Source organism: Miniopterus natalensis, chromosome 9 (genome assembly GCF_054644295.1).
Source record: "Miniopterus natalensis isolate mMinNat1 chromosome 9, mMinNat1.hap1, whole genome shotgun sequence".
NCBI classification, from domain to species: domain Eukaryota; kingdom Metazoa; phylum Chordata; class Mammalia; order Chiroptera; family Miniopteridae; genus Miniopterus; species Miniopterus natalensis.
Genome location: NC_142089.1, coordinates 80079292 through 80101815, shown reverse-complemented (window position 1 = coordinate 80101815; position 22524 = coordinate 80079292). Strand labels below are relative to the sequence as shown.

The 22524-nt window shown below is 36.1% G+C and overlaps 1 protein-coding gene and 1 pseudogene across 1 annotated transcript; one reads left to right on the top strand and one right to left on the bottom strand.

Moving 5' to 3' along the window:
* The first annotated feature begins 461 nt into the window (after positions 1-461).
* Positions 462-3259, top strand: HUS1B (HUS1 checkpoint clamp component B). The gene is given in 3 exon segments (XM_087820733.1): positions 462-2337; positions 2339-2976; positions 2979-3259. Coding segments are annotated over 3 exon segments (984 nt in total). The 5' UTR covers positions 462-2272.
* Positions 3260-16537: 13278 nt separating this feature from the next.
* Positions 16538-17093, bottom strand: LOC148092518 (elongation factor 1-alpha, somatic form-like; annotated as a pseudogene).
* Positions 17094-22524: the final 5431 nt, after the last annotated feature.

The following is a 22524-nucleotide window of genomic DNA, read 5'->3' as shown; positions in this document are numbered from 1 at the left end:
TTTTGTTTATTGGGAGTATTTTTTATTACTGATTCCGTTTCATTAGTAGTTATCAGTCTGTTCAGATTTTTTTCTTTTTTTCTGATCAGTCTTGGAAGATTGTATGTTTGTAGGAATTTATTAATTTCTTCTGGGTTGTCCAATGTGTTGGTATATAATTGTCTATAGTATTTTCTTCTAATCCTTTGTATTTCTGTGGTATCAGCTGCCACTTCTCTTTCTTTTATGATTTTATTGATTTTGGTCCTCTTTTTTATGATGCGTCTGGCTAAAGGTTTATCAATTTTGTTTATGGTTTTTTATTTATTTTATTTTTATTTTTAATTTTTTTTTAATTTTTATTTTTGTTTAAAGTATTCTGTTTAAAGTATAAACAGATGTCCCTTTTTCTCCCCAATGACCTGTTCCCCCCCCCCGTTCTTTCCCCCTCCCCAATCACTCTCCCCACCATTGTCCGTGTCCTTGGGTTGAACCCTCTCAGTTTTATTCTCTTCTATTGTTTTGTTAGTCTCTATTTATTTTTGCTTTGATCCTTATTTCATCCTTCTACTCACTTTGAGCTTTGTTTGTTCTTTTTCTAGTTCCTTTAGGTGTGAGGTTAGATTGCTTGGTTGAGATTTTTTTGTTTCTTGAAGGTCTGTATTGCTATAAGCTCTCCTCTGAGAACTGCTTTGGCTGCCCCACAGATTTGGGGGGTTGTGTTTTCATTTTCATTTGTCTTAAGGTATCTTTGGAGTTCTTCCTTGATCTGAGTCTTAACCTGTTGTTTGCTAACATGTTATTTATTTAGCTTCCTTGTGACTGTGGTTTTAAGGTTTTTGTTTGCTTGTGTTTTTTTTTTGTAAATGATTTCTAATCGTACCATTCTGATTGGAGAAGATGCTTGATATGATATGAGTTGTCTTAAATTTATTGAGACTTGTTTTGTGTCCTAACATGTAGTCCGTCCTGGAAAATATTCCATGTGCGCTTGAAAAGAATGTATATTCTGCTGCTTTGGGGTGAAATGCTCCAAAAGTATCAATTTAATCCATCTGGTCTAATGTGTTTGTTCAAGGCCACTGTTTCCCTGTTGATTTTCTGTCTGAATATCCATTGATGTCAATGGGGTGTTAAAGTCTCCCACTATTAACACAATACTGTCATCTCTCCCTTTATGTTAGTCAGTATTTGCTTTATATATTTCAGTGCTCCTTGGTTGGGTATGTAAAGGTTTACTAGAGTTACACCCTCTTGTTAGATTGATACCTTTATCATTGTGAAATGCCCTTCTGTGTTTCTTGGTACAGCCTTTGTTTTATAAAAGTATCACAGCTTTTTTTGTTTGTTTCCATTTGCATGAGATACCTTTTTCCACCCCCTTACTTTCGTTCTGTGTGTGTCTTCTGATCTGTAGTGGCTCTCTTGTGTAGGTAGCTTATTTGTGGGCCTTGTTTATTTTCTTTATTCAGCCACCCTATGTCTTCTGATTGGAGCTTTTAGTCCAATTACATTTAAAGTAATTGTTAATAGGTATGTAGTTATTGCCATTTCATTGTTTTCTGATTGTTTTTATGGTTCTGTGTTCCTTTCTTATTTTCTTGCTCTCTTCCCTTGTTATGTTGATGGCTTTCTGTAGTGTTATGTTTGGATTTCCTTTTATTTCTTCGACATATCTTGTAGATTTTTGTTTTGTGTTTACCATGTACTTCATATATACCAAGTATGTCATCAATTATGCATCCATGCAATGGAGCACAAAGCAGCTTGAAAATGATGTAGATTTGTTTTTACCAACATGGAAAAGTTTCCATCATATAGTTTATGTGTGAAAATCAGGTTGAAGAATGTTTACTAAGCATGCAACAGTTTCATAAAGCACATGTGACTATATCCATATATACCTCTTGATTAATGAAGACAGTATTAGTGTATATACCAGTGAGGTGAAAAGTGGTTATCTGAGTGGTGATTTTATTTTTCTTCGTACAGTTTAAAATATTTACAAGTTTCTGCAATGTAATTCCTATTGTTTTTATCATCAGAGTGGGAACAGTGAAGTTCTTTTTAGGCGAGGAGGTGGAGGGAAGTTGAGGATGGGAATGGAGGCAGTGTTTTTAGACGCCTCAGATCTGTAGTCCTCTGTAGCCCTTGTCAGGTGGCCTGCTGACCAGCAGAACCCAGTGTTGCCTCTGCTGGGTGCAATGTGGAGGGGTGATACCTGGGACCTGAAGGGCCTATGGCATGTGGGATCCCCTTCTGACTGTGCTCTGGCTGCCACTCTTATGGCATCATGAAGTTTTATGCCAAGATCGCCTGCAAGAACTTTATAGAACTCTTTGTCCATGCCATAGGTTCTAAAGTTGGCAAAAGTCTTTGTGCTTCACGTGTGCCAGGGCAAGCTGTGCTTTGGGACCACTGACTCCAGGGTCATTCAGGAGGTGAGGGAGTGATGCGAGGTGAGGTGGGGAGACTTCTCCCGCCGGTTTCCCATGGAAGGTGTGTCAGAAGAGTTAAACGAGATTTATTTAGAGCTGGTACCTGAGCATTTGTTCATAGCAGTGAGAAGCATAGGGAATGCTTTTGCCCTGAAGCTCCAGCCAACCAACAGGCTTTTGTCCCAGCCTCATGGTGGCTGTGGAGCTGCCATTGCCCACAGGTTGGATCTGCCTGTGAGGGTGCTTTCCAGAAGGGTTTGGGAAGATTTCCCAGAGCTTAGAGATCAAGCCTGTGATGTTTCATTTATCTGCCAATTTTGAAGACTGAAGAGCATTGTAGAAAGGATGGCAAACGTGGGTGATCAAGTGCTTGTTGAAGCAAATCTAAATGGCAGAATGCACTCAAGTGTAGAAACTGATATAGTGTCTATAAAAGGCTATTTTAACGATCTTGGAAATTCTCCAACGCCTGCTAAGGGTATGCCTCAGAATAGAAATCTGGAGAGCATGGTGCACGTGCGGGTGAATAATAGGAAGCTTCTGCAGTTTTTTGAGGGACAAAAATAAATCCTACAATGGCCTTATGCAATATTTTGAGCAATATTCTTCATCTTCGTATGTCACTTTTCAGTATTTATTTCTTGCCTCATAAAATTTCAACCAGCCTGTATATTTTTTTAAAGCTTATGGTGCCTGGCCAGGTGTGGCTCAGCGGTTGGGCGTGGACCTGGAATCCAGGCGATCAGGGTTCGATTCCCGGTCAGGGCACATGGGCTCGATCGATGACTCTCTCATCATTGATGTTTCTGTCTCTCTCTCTCCCTCTCCTTTCCTCTCTCTGAAATCAATAAAGATATATTTAAAAAAAAAATAAAGCTATGGTATTTTCAAAGCTGAAACAGACCCTGAGTGAATTGGTTAAGAGTCTGTACCTCACTGGCTTATATGGGATGTACATTCTGTCGGGCACATCTTCCTTTGTAAAGCTTTCACTACTGCATGATGGTGAAAGAGTTGAATAGTTTTTTTTTTACAGATAGCAATTTTTTCTTTTAGTATATCTTTATTGATTTCAGAGACAGGAGGGGGGAGGGGAGAAAGAGATAGAATCATTGATCGGCTGCCTCCTGCACCCCCCCCCAACCTGGGCATGTGCCCTGACCTGTAATCATAGGTCGATGCTCAACCGCTGAGCCATGCCAGCTGGGCTGGGTATTTAATTTTTATGCTTATTGGCTTTGCCAGTTTTTTTCCTACTTTTTCAGATGTCAACAAAAAACCTCACCAGTTTTCTACTTCAGTTCTTTTTTGGGGAAAAAGGATTGTAACAAAATAAATAAAAATAATTTTGAATCCTGAAATAATTGGATCACTATTTTATTATAAAATGCTACTGTGTAAAATGAGAACTTCAGCAAGTATAAACATTTTCTGAGGGATTTTTCTTAATTTAGAGAGCTCAGTATGGTATCTGAAAGATAGAAGGTTTTTAGCATTCATATGCATTACATAGCCTTTGCTAAGCTGTGTGTCTTTTTTTCAAAATACATACTAGTGAATATTCATGGCTTTAGATTTATCATCTGCAAAGTTTGAGGTGGTTATTTATTAGGCTCACTAATAATGCATCTTACACAAGAATTCAAGGAAAGTCAAGTTTATGTGGACCAAGATGTTTCTTGTGTGTAACTTTTATGTCAACCATTTTTCCATTCCCCCCCCAAAATATTGTTGTTCCATTTAGAAAATAATTATTAATGGCTTTATTATTTTGAGAAGAGGAAGGAGGGGTTTTAAAGAGCTGGTACAGTGATTAAGAGTCTCATGGAGGCCTGGCTGGTGTAGTTCAATGGTTGAGAGTCTACCCATAAACCAGGAGGTTGCAGGTTCAATTCCCTGTCAGGGCGCATGCTGGGTTTCAGGCTTGATTCCTAGTAGGAGGTGTGCAGGAGGCAGCCAATAGATGTTTCTCTCTCAATGATGTTTTTATTTTTCTATCCCTCTCCCTTCCCCTCTCTCTCTTTAAAAAAAAAAAAAAAAAAAAAAATCAATAAAAATATATTTTAAAAAAAATCTCATGGAGAGGGGAGGTTTTATTAAACTTTAGTTTTTTAATGGTTGATGCAGTAAGAAAAATCATTAACCTTGCAACCTGTATTTTTGCAGACTCAGTAAATTTGCATGACCACATTTCCATCAGTAATGAATAATTTCCCACTAGATTTGGTGATTAAATACTTAAATTTGTTATTATTGTTACTATTACTATTATTTGCTGATTTCTGAATTCCATTCATGATGTTGCAGAAAGATCACAGAAACATGAGACCTAGGCAAGTCACTTGAACTTCTAGCTGCTTAGGATATCTTTCAGTGTGAATAGATTCTGATTTAGTAATCTGAGGGTTATAATATAAGATTAAAGAGTTGGTTTCAGAAGTACTTCAAAAGTATCTTTGAAATTGTTAATAACCATTTTGGAGTTATAGTTTAAGCTTTGTGAAGCTGTTTACTTTCTAACTTCTGAGTTACACACAGTTGTTTGATAAATATTTCCAAAGCTGTTTGTGGAGATTTTTTTGGAAAGCTATTTTTAATGTTTTTTAAATCCCCTGCCCTCATCAGCATTTTTGTAGCCTTTAAATGCAAGATGAAAATGCAAAACAAATGTTTTAATACAGTGAGAAAGTAAGATCTGCAGATTTCTTTTCTATGCCATAACACAGAAATGACTTGTGCTTGTTTCTAGTAACCTTCCAAGATTTTCTTTGATTTATTAATTAATTGAGAATTTTCAAGCTGTAGTAGAAGTCTGTCTTTTTACCTATTTTGTCCCCTCTCCTTCCCTCAGATTTCCCCCCTTCCCCCTCCCCATCTATCTTTGGGAAACAAATAATTACATTTTAATCTATGGTGAATTTGTTGATGGTGGAAAACAGGCCCTTCCACGGGGATCTTGCGAAAAGCATTTCAAGGATTCACATGGGAAATTGTGGTGTGGCATAGTTTATTTGTGATGTAAAATCAAAGGAGTTCCCCTCCTGGCTTTCCAGTCTCCCATCTGTTTGTCCTGCCTTGCATAAAGTCCAACCATGTTTTCAGCAAGGTCAAAACAAAAGCGAGTGCCCAGAGTTTCTGCTTTATATTCCTTTGGAGCCCGTGTAGTCTGCAGGCCCTGGTAGCTGCTAGACCTGCATGGTCGCATGGTTGCATGGTCTGGTGCTCCCTGGCTAAGGAACAAGGAGAGACCAGTGCGGGTCACACAGAGAGGGGGAGAGAGGGAGAAACATTGCTTTATTGTTCCACTTATTCATGCATCATTGGTTGATTCTTGTATGTGCCCTGACCCAGAATTGAATCTCAACCTTGGCATATGGGGAAGACTCTCTAACCATCTGAGCTACCCGGCCAGGGCCTATAAATGCTTTACTTTTAATAATTCATAAACAAAAACACTAGGGCCTTTGCAAAGTAATTTTTGAAAATGAGGATACTTTATTCCTCTACTTAATCTGCAGGGATATGTTGCTATTAAAGGAAAATAAATAGGCCATCTAAAACTCTAACATCTGAATGTGAGGCCTTAAAAATTTATATTTTCCTAGTGATCAAGTAAAAAATGCTTTATAATAAATACAAAAATTTTAGAATAACATTATCTTATAGGTTAGTTTAATTGTGAAAAGCTAAGAAGTGCCTGTTTCTATAGTCTTACATTAGTAATCAAATTTAAAAGCTTGGTTCTATAAGTAAGACTTTCATAGGATCAAGAATTAAAAGGGGCCTTAAAAATGATCCCATCAGCTGTAAAGAAGAAGGACCTTGTATCCTTTGGGACAGTGTGGAAGGACCTGAAGAATATTATGCTAAGTGAAATAAGCCAGGCAGAGAAAGACAAACATCACATGATCTCGCTTATATGTGGAATCTAAAGAACTTAATAAACTGATGAACAGAATAGATTCAATGACATGGAAGCATAGATCAGACTGACGAATGTCAGAGGGAGGAGGGTTGGCGGGTGGAGGGGGAGAGATAACCAAAGAATTTATATGCATATATGCACAACCCAAGGACAGGGACAATGGTCGGGAGAGGGACTGGGGAGGGGGAGGGGGAGGGGTGGAACGGGTCATTGGGAAGAAAAAGGGACATCTGTAATATTTTAAACAAAAGTAAAACAAAACAAAAAAGTTAATTAAAGTATAAAATCATAAAAATTACATGTATATATCTTAAACATTCTAACCTGAAACATTTTAATGTACATTTATTCACCAATTTTTGATGAAGGGCTAAGTTCTCTCTGATTAGGAAAAAAAAAAAAAAAATGATTCCATCTAGCAACCTTATTTATAGGTGAGAAAACAGTTTCAGAGAGCATAAAAGTAGCCAAAGGTTTTTAATTGTTTATATCAGAATCCAGTTTAGAACCCAGGTCTCCAAACTATTCCTATATTTTAAGTCTATCAAGGCTTAATTAAAAGACTTACAACTTGGATGTACTTTTGTTTATTAAAATAAATCTAGTTTACATCTGTTAGATATCTAAAAAGATAAAATTTAAATGAAAAAAGGTTTAAAACCTTTTTGAAGGGCATTGTCATATTGTCCTGTGTGAAGATACGTTTGCTCTTGCAGGTAGGAAGACATTTGTCACAAAATGGTAATTCTATGGAAAATCAAGACCTCACATTCAAAAAAAAAAAAAAAAGAAATCAAGGCATCAAATTTAGAAATTATGTTAGCTTCTTTCATTAATTTCTTTTAGAGAAATGCTACCAGGAAGCAAGAAAACACTAATGCCTTTATGTTTTACTGTATTAAAGAAAATAAATCATTGATGAAATGTATTAAACTGCCTTCTTATATCTAGAAATGTGTTTTAATTGTTCCACGAAATATACTTGCTAAAAGTTACTAAGAAAGATTGCTCATAAATATATGTTTATAAGTATAAGAGTAACTTAGTGAATAAACATAAACATCAGTGCCAACCAATATCAAAAGGAATTAGACAAATGTCTATTGGCTGGTTAACCTGTAAGGGTCCTCCTAGTCCTGTTTACCCCATTCAGGTCTACGTAGTTGAAAAATGCTTGTATATTGACATAAGTCTGGAGAAGCATTAGTATTACATTTCTTATTTTAGCAAACCTATAACTGTTTGGTAATTGACAAGATATACCTGTGTAGTTTGGCTCTTAGGCTAAGAGCTAGTATGTAATAATTTGAAGCTCCTCTACCTACACTTGTGCATATATGTAAAATTGCCAGTAGATAACTCAGTACGGTCAACCTTTATCATTTGCCCATTTTTATCATTTAATCCTTTGTTTATTATTAGCATACTTGTGCAGGGATATTGCTTAATAAAAATGGCTTATTCTGTATCTGTAATAATTTTTCTTACATAAGACTAGCTACTTTATCTCTTGTCTCTCATTCTTATTTCAAAAGATGAAATTAGCTTTATGTATTAAGTTTTATACCTATAGTTTAATACCCATGTATTAAGTTTTCATCACACTATTTTTCTGGAAACAAGGATTATGGAATATTTTTGCTTAAAATTTGGTTATTTATAAAGTGAACTAGACCAGATTTCAAAGTAATCAGTTGAAGCCACGTGCTTATCTACAGGGTGTCCCTCCAAAAAAATAGCTGATAGCTCAATTTTGAAAATGAAATGTATTTTAATGAACACTGCCTTTATAATTATTCAAAGTGTGTATATATGTTTTTTTGGGACACCCTATATTTTATAGTCTAATACTGCAGATAGGGTTTAATAGCGTCACGTTAATTAAATCACCACTCAGTGGTGGTTTAATTTTCCATGCCAATTGATTGAAGCATTTTCCTTTGTCAAGAATTGGCTTGTAGCCTGGCTGGCCGTAGCTCGGTAGTTGAGTGTCGGCCTAGGATCCAGTAGATCATGGTTCGATTACCGCTGAGGGCACATGCCAGGTTGCGGGCTCGATCCCCAGTCGGCGGCGTGCAGGAGGCAGCCAATCAGTGACTCATCACTGATGTTTCTCTCTCTCTCTCTCCCTCTTCCTTCCTCTCTCTGAAATCAATAAAGATGTATTAAAAAAAAAAGAAATTGGCTTGTAGACATTAATCAGTGAGGCAGGTTAATTATTTATTCTTAATACTTGCTTTTCCAGCAGTTTTATGGTATCTTTGTGGCAGTATAATTTCTCTGGAAACTTTGTGTTGAAATATGCCTTTTTTCTCATGAAAGTTTTTATTAATATATGTTACCTTACTAAATTTTAGATTTATCAGTTTATAATAGTTTTCAAGTACATTTTCAAAACAATCTTTCCAAACTCTCTTGTCTGTGTTTAGAAACATATTTAAAGAGATACCAATAGTACATCACATCTTATTTCTGATACTTCTATAATTTTTTGTGTCAACTACAAAATTACCTAGTGTGGTTGTTTTTAATATCAGTTTATTCATTGCTTGTTGTGCATTTTGCTAATGTTAAATGTGAGAATAAATATCTTTTGGCTTTGACTGACAGTGGGTCTTGTGTGTTGATTGGCGGAAGAATATTAATTTGATGTAGTTTTGTTTTACTTTAAAAGATTACCAAAGCATTATTAATTTTAATAATATTACAATTAATATTAATTTTATTAATATTAATAGCATTATTATTACTATTAATTATCTAAAATATGTTTTTAATGATTTTAGAGAGAGAGGAAGGGAGAGGGATAGATAGAAACATCAGTGATGAGAGAGAAACATCGATCGATCGGCTGCCTCCTGCACACCCCCTATTGGGGGTCTAGCCTATAACCCGGCCGTGTGCCTTGACTGGGAATCGAACCCATGACTTCTTGGTTCATGGGTCAGTGCTCAACCACTGATCCACACTGGCCAGGGCCAAAGCATTATTTTTAATTTTTATTTCAAATTTACAGAAAACTTTCAAGAATAGTAAAAGTAACTCAGTCTTGTAAACCTTTTTATTAATGGTAAATAACAAGCGTAAATCTTTTTATCAGACATACCAATTGTTTATTTTTGCCCCATTTTTTAATTTAAAAAATATTTATTTTCAAAATTATACAGTAAAACTGACTTCTTGGGCAGGGATGGTACACTTCTATGAATTTTAACTCATTTTTCATGTAGCCACTACCACAATCAGGATACATAAATATCCCATCACTCCAAAAAAGCTCCCTTTATAATTATACCCGCCTCTTACAAGACTCTCACCTCTCGCACTTATCAGTCTGTTCTTCATACCTATAGTTTGTCTTTTCTAAAATGTCAGATAAATAGAATCACATGCCTTCTCATGTTGACTTCTTTCACCCAATTTAAAACCTCCCTGGAATGTTTGTTTTATTTTTTAGAAAATTTTTCCCATATGCCTTTCAGATGATCATCCACTCAGGATAAGCTTCCCAGTTTTAAGGAAGTCAATCAGGTATTCTGAAGGTTTTTCCCTAGGAATGGAAAGTGAGATACGCTGCGGGATCCTGGTAGTCAGGTCTTAGTTTTAATGGCTCCTGGTTCTTTTCCTCCAGTAAGTGTGTGAAAGTGCTCTGAGAGCTGGGAGACAGACGGCAGGAAACGGAGCACTGGCACCTTCCCTGCTGAACAGTGCACCTGAAACCTGGTGTGGCTTTATTTTATGTTGAAGCCACATGTCTTCATGGAGAATGAAGAAAGGTAGTATTTGCGGTTTCCCTGCACTCTTCTGGTGCATCACCAGTCCCTCCTGCAGCAGGTTTTGACTTCAGTTCTTCAGTTCCTTCTCCGGTTCTGTCCATCTTCTGTAGCGTCTGTGTTGCTATCATCTGCTTTTTGGCAAACTCGAGAAGCTCGTCCTGGGCAGTGTTTCAGCCTTCCACTCTTCAGGGGGTCTGCTAGCCAGAAGTTCCTCCTGCGTGAGACTTCCCAGTTCCAGCAGTGGCTGGGGAAGCCACCTCCTCTTGGACAGGGTCCTTCTTGGCCACTTGCCCACTGCAGCCCCATAGTTCGCAGCCCAGAAGCCCAGCAGCTCAGCCCCACTGCCTCCACAACTCCTGCTGCCACTCCTCATTTGTTTTTATCGTTCTATTAGTCTGTCTCTATAGACTTGTTTGAACCATTTGAAAATATGGTGTAAGCATAATCCTTTTGTTCCTAAGTACGTGAGTATGTAATTAAGAGCAAAGACATTCTCTTATATTACCATAGTACACTTATCCAAGTAAGGCAATTTAACGTGAATACCAATTTTCCCAATTATGTGCTTATAGAAAAACATTTTTTTTCTTGTTCTAAAATCTTTAGAAGCTAGGTGTGCTCATTACTACTTTTGTATTATTGGATCACACATTACATTTAATTGTAATGTCTCTTTAGTATCCTTTAATATAGAACAGTTGTTATTTTTGAACTGATATTTTCAAAGAGCACAGGCCAGTTATTTTTTAGAATGTCTATTAATTTAGGTTTGTCTGATAATCGTTTTGATTAGATTTGAGTTACGTATTTTTGGTAAGAACATCACAGAAGTAATGTTAGATCCTTGGCATCTAACAGGACATGATGTCTGTCTCAACATTGGTGATTTTAATTTCTGATTTCACCCAGACTTCCTTATTAGTTAACCTGCTATATAGTAAGGGAGAGCTTTCTTTTCCTTCCTATATATTTGTTCATTGGTTTATGTTATTAGGGTGGAGTTGCATATTTTCTTTTCTAAGTAGATTATAATCTATTGTTATCAATTTTTTTGATGCTCAGATTGTCTCCGATTTGGAATTGGGAGCTCCTTCAGTGTGACCCCTATACCCTGTTGACACGTCCCCATTACTCATTGAGTACACTGTAATCCCCTGCTGACTCAACCGTGTTTCAGCCTTACCTTGTACTCTCTCAGCCTCAGCCCTGAAATCAGCCGTTTCTCCAAGGACTCCTTTATTGGAATGGTATTCCAATAAGTTGAATATATAAATTCAGATATATAAATTCATGTAAGCTTATGTAGAGAAATTGGCAAGCTGATTCTAAAATTCCTACAGATATTCAAAGAACCTAGAATAGCCAAGACAATTTTAGGAGGGGAAAATGTTTTAACACTTATGGTGCATGACTTCAAGACATTATAAAATATCTACAATAACCAAAATACTATGTTGGTATTTAGAAGCTAGGTGTGCTCATTACTACTTTTGTATTATTGCCTGTAGCCTCTTTCAGGGTACAGAACTAGGAAGAAATACATCTGTCTGCCTGCCTACTATGCATCTATCAATCATACATATTATATACATTAAAAACTGTGATCCATGCTCCTGACCCATGGCCAATCTTTTGTGAAGAGTCTCTTGCTCATTTTTTAAAAATTGGGTGTTCTCTCTTACGAAGTTGAAAGTTCTTTGTATGCTACTTATATAAATTCCTTTGTCAGATGTAGCTATTGAGAATATTTTCTGCCAGCCTATGGTTGTCTGTTTATTTTCTTTTGATGAGAAGGTTTTAGTTCTCATGAAGTTTAAATATAGCAGATTTTTGAATATATGGTTATTGTTTGTCATGTTGGAAAAAAATCTTCACCTATATGTAGGCAATGGAAATATTCTTTTATTTTACCTTCTTTATGGTTTATAATTTTAGTTTTTAATGCTTAGGTCTATGATCTATCTTAAATTAGTTTTTGTAAGTGGGTGAGTTGCAGTTAAGGTTGTTTTACCCCCTGTATGGTGACTTAGTTGTTTCAGCACCATTTGATGGAAATATTTTTCTTTCCCTTGAATTGCTTTGTTGCCTTTGTCAGAAATCAACTATTTATATAAATGTGAGTTCATTTCTGAACTCTGTTTTATTCTACTGATCTATTAGGTTATTTTTATTCCAGCAACATAGTATTTTGGTTATTGTAGATATTTTATAATGTCTTGAAGTCATGCACCATAAGTGTGAAAACATTCTCCCCTCCTAAAATTGTTTTGGCTATTCTGGGTTCTTTGAATGTCTGTAGGAATTTTAGAATCAGCTTGCCAATTTCTCCACATAAGCTTACATGAATTTATATATCAGTTTGGGGAGAATTGATGTTTTAATATTACTGAGTTTTCTGATCCATAGACATGGTTTGCATCTCCACTTATTTCGGTCTTCTTTTCTTCCCCTTCTGCAATATTTTGAGGTTTTTAGTGTGGAATTCTTGTATATTTTTATTAAATATATATAGTTTTATAATATTATCAAATAGAATTTAAAAACTTCCAGTTTCTAATTATTTTCTACTATAATATAGAAAATAACTACTATTTTTTTTTTAAGCAGCTGTCCTTTACAGATGCAAGGAGCTGCTAACACTTTAATTAATTTATTTATTTTGTTAATCCTTACCCGAGGATATTTTTTCTATTGCTTTTTAGAGAGAATGGAAGGGAAGGGGGGGGAGGGAGGGAGGGAGATGTGAGAGAGACATCAATGGGTTGCTTCCTGAAGGTGACAGGACAGGACGAGCCATGGGATCAAAACTGCTACCCAGGTACATGCCCTTCACTTGGGAATCAAACCCATGACCCTTCAGTTGTGTGGGCCAGTGCTCTAAAAACTGAGTCACACCTGCCAGGGCAAAAAATAACTACTTTTTGTTTATTAATCATGAATACTTATAAATTCAGTTATTAGTGCTGTTAGTTGCTTAGCAGATTCCCTAGGATTTTGTATATAAACAATCATGTCATCTGCAAATAGAAAATATTGATTTCTTCCCCTGTGATCTTTATGCCATTTATTTCTTTAGCCTAATTATTGCCTTACTGTACTGACTAGAACCTTTAGAACAGTGTTAAATAGACAAGATGAAAGAGATATCATTGCTTTATTACTGGTCTGAGGGGGAAAGCGTTGTATATTTCACCGTTAAGTATGATGGTAGGTGTCCTCCCTCTGATTGTCATTTATTGATTGAGGAGACCCCATCTTTTCCTAGTTTGTTAAAGGTTTTTAGTTATAAGTGGGTGTCGAATTTTGTCAAATACTTCTTCTACATAGATTTAGTTGAACACAGATTTTCTTTTTATTTTTAACATGATTTACAATGATTGGGTTTTGAAAGTTAAACTACTTTTTGCATGGCTGGGATAAACCCCACTTGGTCATGATGTCTTCCCTCTGCTCTGTTTTCTGTAATATTTCATGGAGGCTTGGTATTTTTTCATAAGTGTTTGATCCATTTCATCAGTGAAACCATCTTAGTATGAAGTTTTCTTTGTAGGAAAGTTTTTGACAGTGAGTTCAATTTATTTAATAAATATGAAGGTTTTGAGATTTTCCTTTTTATCTTTTGTTAGTTTGGTAACTTGTCCTTTTAAGGAACTTTTTGTTTCATCCAAGTTGTCAAATTCATTGGCATAAAGTTGTTAATAATAGTTCTTTATTACTATTTAAAAAATGTCTTTAGTACCTATAGTTATTCCCTTGTTCATTCCTGAAATTGGTAATTTGTGTCTCTTTTTTGAAAGAGAATTTTGTTAGGATTTATTTATTTCATTAATTTTAAATAAATAAAAAAAGCCAAAATACTTTGGCTTTACATTTTCTTTTCTATTCTTTGTATTTCCTGTTCCTGAGGAGGATTTCTGCTCTTTGTTATTTTCCTCATTTGGCCTCCTTAGTTCCTCCCCCCTCCCCCTTTATTTTGGGTTTAACTAACTCTTCTTTTCCTGGTTTCTTAAGGTAGAAACAGATCCTTAATTGTAAATCTTTCTCCTTTTAGTATAAGCTTTTACTGCTTTGTCTGTGCCCCACCAATTTTTATTATATTTTCATTATCATTTCAGCTCCAAATATTTTCTTATTTCCCTCTTGATTTCTTTTTGACCTTGGGTTATTTAGGAATATGTTGTTTAATTTCTAGGTACTTGGCTACTTTCCTTTATTTTGAATGGCTATTGCTTTCTAATTTAATTCTTTTGTAGTGCTTGGGAATTCAGTCTTTGGAATTCGTTGTGACTTATTTTATAGCCCAGCATGTAGTCTGTCTTGGTGAACGTTCTATAAACACTTGAAAAGAAGTTTTGTAAGTGTCAGTTAAGTTAAGCTGATCAATAATGTTCTTATCTTCTATAGCCTTCTTGAATTTTGTTTGTTTAATCTTACTGTTCTCCATACTTAAAGGGCATATTAAGATCTGTAACCACTATTGTGGCTTTATTTATTTCTCCCTATATCCAGCTTTGGCTTCATGTGTTTTGAAGCTCTATTACTAGGTGTATACACCATGTAGATGGTTTTGTCCTGATGAATTCACCCTTTCACATTATAAAATCTTCTTACAGGTTACCAGCTGGTGCAATTTCTCTTCAGATTGAAGAACTTTCTTTAGCATTTCTTGTCATACAGATTTGTTTCTAGTGAACTTTATTTATTTGAGAATATATATTTTTTTCAGCTTTGTTGAGGTATAATTGACAAATAAGATTGTAATATGCTTAAAGTATACTACCTGATGATTTGATATACATAGACTTGTGAAGGGATTTCCACTATTGAGTTGATTACTACATTCATCAGCTCACATAGTTACCCCCTCCATTTTTTTTTGGTGAGAATACCTAGCTCTATTTTTTTTAGCAAATTTCCATTATACAATATGGTATTATCAGGTCTAGTCACTATGCTACACCATTAGATTTTCAGACCTTACTCATCTTATAGCTGCAAGTTTTACCCTTTTAGCATCCCCTCCCCTACCTCCTAACCCCTAACACCCTAATAGCCATCATTCTACTCTGTTTCTGTGAGTTAGCCTGTTTTTTTTTTTTTTTTTAATACCATGCAATATTTGTCTATGTCTGTCTTATTTCTTAGCATAATGTCCTACACGTTTATCTTTGTTGTCACAAATGACAGGGTTTCCTTTTTAAGGCTGAATAATATTCCCTTGTGTATGTGTCACCTCTTCTATAGTCATTCATCCCTGGATGAACACTTTGGCTGTTTCCATATCTTAGCTGTTGTGAATAGTGCTGCAGTTAACATGGGAGTACATACATTTCTTTGAGATAATTACTTCGTTTCCTTTGGATATATCCAGAAGTGGGATTGCTGGATCATATGAAAGTTCTACTTTTAATTTTTTTCCTCATTAAACTCTGTTTCAATTGGTCTCAATTTTGTGACAAATTTTTGGTCAAGTGGTTTCCATTAAAAAGTACTAATCTTCAAAACTACTAACTTAAACCTACTGCGTGTGCGCACGCATACACACACACCCACACACAAAATGGTCCACAAAAATCTTTTTTCTGTTTGAAGGTTTTACAAAGCAATGCATTGTTGTCATGGCCAATTGAGGCAAACACTTCTGATGCTGTTCTTCCACCAGCGGTTAAGACTGGGGTGGCAGGTATTAGGGATAATATCCATTTTGCCTTCTCAGCTTTCTGAGCAGACTTGGTGACTGTCAGCCCCACCTGCCTTCTGGTCCACTGCTTTGGTGACACCCACAGCTGTCTGTCTCATGTTACAAACAGCAAAACAACCAGAAGGGGATAGTCAGAGAAACTTTCAACATACATAGGCTTGCTAGAAACCATATCAGTGATAGCAGCATCACCAGATTGCAAGATTTTCTTCCAACTTTTCATAATGACGGTCCATCTTCTCCTTCAGCTTTGCAGATTTGCAAACAATATGAACTGTGTGGCATTGCAGCACATGTGCCCTGGTTTGGCCTGCATGGCTTGGGATAATCACCAGGCCCATGCAGCCAGCTCCTTCCACTGGTGGGGCATTTTTGCTGTCAACAGCCATGTTGCCTCAATGAACATATTTGACAGACATGCTCTTGCTATTGAAGCTCACATTGTCTCTCGGAAGAGATTCACTCAAAGCTTCAGTCATAATGTTGACAGGAACAAAGGTGACCACCACGCTGGATTTGAGAAAAACAGTCTAAGGGCTTGTCAGTTGGATGAATTGGTTGCAGGATGCAATCCAGAGCTTGAAGCATTGTGGTTCCACTAGCATTGCCATATTTATAGATTATTTTCCATCCCTTGAATTACATCATGCTAGTCCTTGGCTCCAGTATATTGTCATCTTTTCAACCAGAAATTGGCATAAATGCTGCTGTGCCAGTGTTATATTTTATTAATGTAGGTGGTGACTTCCTTACCAATGCTCTTATATCTCTTCTGGTTGAAGGGTGGTTCAGTGGAATCCACTTATTTTAACACCAGCAATTGTTTTATACCCAATGTGTAGGTTAAAAGGGCATGTGTGCCCATTTTTGAAGATACTTGCTTCAAGTTCATCTGTACCAGCAGCAATAATCAGGACAGCACAGTTAGCCTGAGATGTGCCTTTCATCATGTTTTTGATAAAGTTTCTGTGTTTTGGTATATCGGTGCTGGTTACATAATACTGGTTGGTCTCAAATTTCCACAGGGAGAGGTCAGTGGTGATACCATGCTCACGTATAGCTTTCAGTTTACCCAAGATAGATACATACTTGAGGAAGGAGCTCTTTTCCATCTCGGGAGACTCCTCAAATTTTCTGATGGTTCTTTTGTTAATCCCACCTCATTTGTAGATCAGATGACTAGTAGAGGTAGAATCTGTGTGTCCAGTGACAACGATGTTGGATATGAGTCTTTTCCTAATCCATTTTGGCCTAGGTTTAGCAGTGGTTTTCATGACACCTGTGTTCTGGTGGTAAACCCATTGCCAAAAACTATTTTTAAATTATTGAGGAACCTCCATACTCTTTTCCATGGTGGCTGTACCAGTGTACATTCTCATCAGTGGTGTACAGGGATTCCCTTTTCTCCACAATCAGCAATTGCTATCTCTTACCTTTTTGATAAGAGACATCCTAACAGTTGTAGGGTGATATATCATAGTAGTTTTGATTTGCATTTCCCTGATGATTAGTGATATTGTGCATGTACTTGGCCATTTGTATATCTCCTTTGGAAAATACCTATTTAAATCCTCAGTTTATTTTTTAATTGGGTTATTTGTTTTTTTGCTTTGAGGTATATGAGCTCCTTGTATATTTTGGATATTAACCCCTTATTGGATAATGTGGTTTACAAATATTTTTTCTCATCCCACAGGTTGCCTTTTCATTTTGTTAATGGTTTCCTTTGCTGTACAGAAGCTTTTTAGTTTAATGTAGTCCCGCTTGTTTATTTTTGCTTTTGTTGCCTTTGGTTTTGGTGTGAAATCAAAAAAATCATTGCCAAGACCAATGTCAAGAAGCTTACTCCCCTGTGTTTTCTTGTAGGAGTTTTATGGTATTATTATGTCTTACTTTCAGGTCTTAAATTCATTTTAAGTTGATTTTTGTATGTAGTGTAAAACAGGGATCCAGTTTCATTCTTTTGCATGTGGCTGCCCAGTTTTCCCAACATCAGAAAATGCCTTTTTTAAAACCTTTATTTGTGATTTTTTTTTTTTTTTTCCCTTTCAGCAATTTAAGGATGTTTCATTGTTTTTGTTTTTTGTTTTTTTTATGTCAGGGAGAGGAAGAGAGAGGGAGAGAGAGACAAACATCATTGATGAGAGAGAATCATTGATCCGTTGATCGGCTGCCTCCTGCATGCCCCCTACTGGGGATCAAGCCCGAAACTTGGGCATGTACCCCAACCGGGAATTGAACCGTGATCTCCTGGTTCATGGGTCAATGCTCAACCATTTAGCCATGTAGGCTGGGCTGTTTCATTGTCTTTTGACTGTCAGTTTTTCTAATTAGAAATCATCACCCATATTGCTATTCCTCCTAATATAATGTCTTTTTTCCCTCTGATTGTTTTTAAGATTTTCTTTCTCTTTGAGTTTGACTTCAGTATGTCTAGGTGTGATCTTCTTTGTCTTAATCTTACATGGTGCTTGCTGGACTTGGAGAACTAGAATAATAGTTTTCAATAAATTTGGGAAAATTTCACGCATTTTCTTTTCAAATATTATTTTCTTTTCTATCTCTCTCTTCTTACATTAGAGTGCTTGGCATTTTCCACAGGTCACTGAATCTCTCCTTTTCCTTTACACTTTTTCCTGTTCTTCATATTGGATACTTTCTATAGAGCTATATACATGTTCACTGACTTCAGCTGTCTTCTGTCTTCTATTCAACCCAGTCAGTGTATTTTTGATTTTTAGACATTGTACCTTTCAGTTCTAGAATTTTCATTTTATTTCTGTTTTTATGATTTCAGTTTTGCTTTTTAGGATAGTCATATATTCGTTATGATTATATATATTTTTAATAGCTTATTTGTTACAGATTCTTTCAAATTTTTGTTTACTAATTCTGATCTAGTTCATCTTGGGGTGCATTTCTGTTGTCTTTCTTACTTGACTAAGGGGCTACATATTTTACACATTTTTTTTAAACGGGTCTAGTTATTTTTATAATATCCTAGGTATATGGGTAATACATTTTAAAGACTTTGGATTTTGTTCTGTTCTTCTGATGAATGTTGGTGTTTTGTTTTGTTTTTTGTTGTTTTTTAAACAGGCATTACTCTTGTTTCCCTCTGGTGGGCAGCAGTTGAAATCACTGCTTCTGCCCTGGCCCACGTGGCTCAGTTGGTTGGAGTATCATCTTGTAAACCGAAAGGTTGTGGGTTTGATTCCTGGTCAGGGCACATACCCAGGTTGTGGGTTCAGTCTCAGTCGAGGTGCATGCAGGAGGCAGCCAGTTGATGTTTCCCTCTCACATGGATGTTTCCTCTCCTCCCTTCCTCTCTCTGTAAAATCAGTAGAAACATATCCTTGGGTGAGGATTAAAAAAAGAAATCCCTGCTGCTTTCCTCCTTCAGGCTGTAATCTGTGTGCTACTTGGAGCCTCCTGTGCACCCTGGAGTCTAAGGTTTTCAGTAAAATTCGTTCTGCCTCTGTGGTTCCCTCCTCTCCAGGATTTTATTCCTCTTTTTCTAGCTACTCTGTTAGCACAAAGCTCCATCCTCTGATTCCTCAGGCTGTAGACTGTGGCTTTATGGTTGCGTTTTAGCTGTCTTGTGCTGGCTAGGTCGGGCTGTCCTCTCAGATGAAAACTGAGTATCCAATATATGTGTGTATTAAATGAGTGATTTTGAAGGCCTCTGAAATAGCCTAGTGAATTTTTATAACCTTTATAAAACTTCTCTCTAAAGTTACTGTCTGAAGACTTTTTTCAATTTTTTTTTTAATGATAGCTTTATTCATATACTATACAGTTTATCCATTTAAAGCATAAAATTTAGTGGTTTTCAGTATAGCCACATAGTTGTGCAACCATCACCACAATCAGTTTTAGAGCTTTCATCACTGCAGAAAGAGAAGCCATACGCATTAGCAGTCCCTCTCCATTTTCTCCCAGCCTCCAGCCTCCTCTCCAGCCCTAGGCAACTACTAATCTACTTTATATCTCTGTAGATTTGCCTATTCCAGACATTTATATATAATTTAAATTATATAGTATGTGGTTCTTTGTGATTGGCTTCTTTGACTTAGTATAGTGTTTTTAAGAATCATCCATTTTTGTGGCATGTGAGTACCTCATTCCTGTTTCCTTTTTCTTTCATGCCAAATAATATTCCATTGCAAGATATACCACATTTTATTTACCCTTTCATCAGTTGATAGACTTGAGTTGATTCCACTTTTTTGGCTATTAACTACTAATGCTGTGAACATTGATGTATGTTTTCATGCGAATGTAAGTTTTCATTTCTCTTGAGTGTATGCTTAGGAGTGGAATTGATGAATAATAGAATTAATGATCTATGTTTAACTTTGTAAGGAATTGCCAAACTGTTTTCCAAATTGGTCAGTACTTGTACATTCCCACCAGCAATGTACAGTGGTTCTAATTTCTCCACAGCCTCTCTTAACACATTTTTTTTTTTTTTCCTTTTTTGTTATAGCTTCCTAGTGGGTATAACATGATACCTCATTGTGGTTTTGACTTTCATTTCCCCAGTGACTGACATATTTCAAAATTGTATTTATTTTTTTACTACCGAGTTGTGTTTTTTATATATTTTAGATACAAGTTTCCTATCAGATACACTGTTTGCCAATATTTTCTCCTTTTCTGTGGGTTGTCTTTTTACTTACTTGATGGTGTCCTTTGAAGCACAGAATTTTTTCAAATTAAATTTATTGGAGTGACATTGGTATATAAAATTATGTAAGTTTCAAAATTCTTTGATATGTCATCTGCATATTGCATTGTGTGCCTACCATCAAAGTCAAATCATCTTCTGTCACCATATATTTGACCCCTTTTACCCTTCACTTCCCCCTCCCCCTTCCGTCTAATAACCACTGTACTGTTGTCGGTGTCTATGAGTCTTTGTTTTTCTTGTTTGTTCATTTGTTACTTTCAGTTTTATATCCCATGTGTGAGTGAAGTCACATGGTTCTTAACTTTTTCTGACTTATTTTGCTTACCATGATATTTTCAAGATCCATCTATATTGTTGCAAATGGCAATGCCTAATCTTTTCTTGTGGCTGCATACTATTCCATTGCATGTATGTCCCACATCTTTTCTATCCAGTCCTCTATCACAGGACACTTTAGCTGTTTCCATGTCTAGGCCATGGTAGATAATGCTGCAATAAACATAGGGGTGCATATATCTTTGCAAATAAATGTTTTCAAAATTCTCAGGTAGATACCAGAAGAGGGATTGCTGGGTCATATGGTAACTCTATTCTTAATTTTTCGAGGAGTCTCCGTACTGTTTTCCATAGTGGCTGTACCAGTTTACATTCCCACCAGCAGTGAATGAGGGTTCCCTTTTTCTCCACAACCTCTCCACACTTGTTATTACCTGTCTTGTTGATAATAGTCATTCTAACAGGTGTGAGGTGGTATCTCAGTGTAGCTTTGATTTGCATTTCTCAAGTAGCTAGTGAAGTTGAGCATCTTTTCATATATCTGTTGGCCATTTGTATGCCTTCTTGGGAGAAGTATCTGTTTAGGTCCTCTGCCTATTTTTTAATTGGATTGTTTGTTTGGTGTTGAGTTGTATGAGCTCTTCATGTATTTTGGATATTGACCTCTTGTAGGAACTGTTGTTTCCAAATATCTTTTCCCATTCTGTTTGTTGCCTTTTTGTTTTGTTGGTGGTTTATTTTGCTGTGCAGGAGCCTTTTAGTTTGATACAGTCCCATTCATTTATTATTGCCTTTACTTCCCTTGCCTTTGGGATCAAATTCATAAAATCCTCCTTAAGACCAAGATCTTAAGTTTAGTACCTATTTTTACTTCTATGCAATTTATTGTTTCAGGTCTTATATTTAGGTCTTTGATCCATTTTGAGTTAATTTTTGTACATGGAGACCAACTATAGTCTAGTTTCATTCTTTTGTATGTGGCTTTCCTATTTTCAAGATTGCAATTCTGAAAAAACACGAGTTACAAGAAAACACTGATAGACAGTTTAATGAACTCAGAAATAAAATCAGTGAACAAAATGAGTACTTTACCAAAGAGATTGAAACTTTAAACAAGAACCAAGTAGAGATTGTGGAGATGAAGAGCTCAATAAAAGAGATCGAGTATGAGCTGGCCAGCTCAGGAAATGCTGAGCAGCTGCAGGAAAGAACTGGTGATATCAAAGTAGAAATCTAGAAATAACTCAGAGGGAAGGAGACACTCGAACCTAAAGAAGTTTTTAATTTTGATTAAAACCAAGTCAAATTGATCTTTTGTTTTTCTGTTGCTCATGGTGGTGTATCTAAGAAGGCTTTGCCTAACCCAAAGTCACAAAGATTTAATCCTATGCTTTCTCTGAAGAGATTTATAGTTTTATCATTTACATTTAGGTACGTAATACAAGTTGTCCCAGCACCATTTGTTAAAAAAATTATATTTTCTCTGTTCAAAAATTATTTGACCATAAATGTAAGGGTTTATTTTTAGACTCTGAGTTTGATTTCATTGATACATATATCTGTCCTCATGCCAGCACCATGCTATCTTGATTATGTAGCTTTATAGTAAGCTTTCAAATCAGGAAATGTGAATCCTCCAACTTTGTTCCTCTTTTTCAAGATTTTTGTGACTGTTTTGAGTCTTTTCTGTTTCCATAAAATTTTATGATCACCTTGTCAATTTCTGCAAAAAAGCC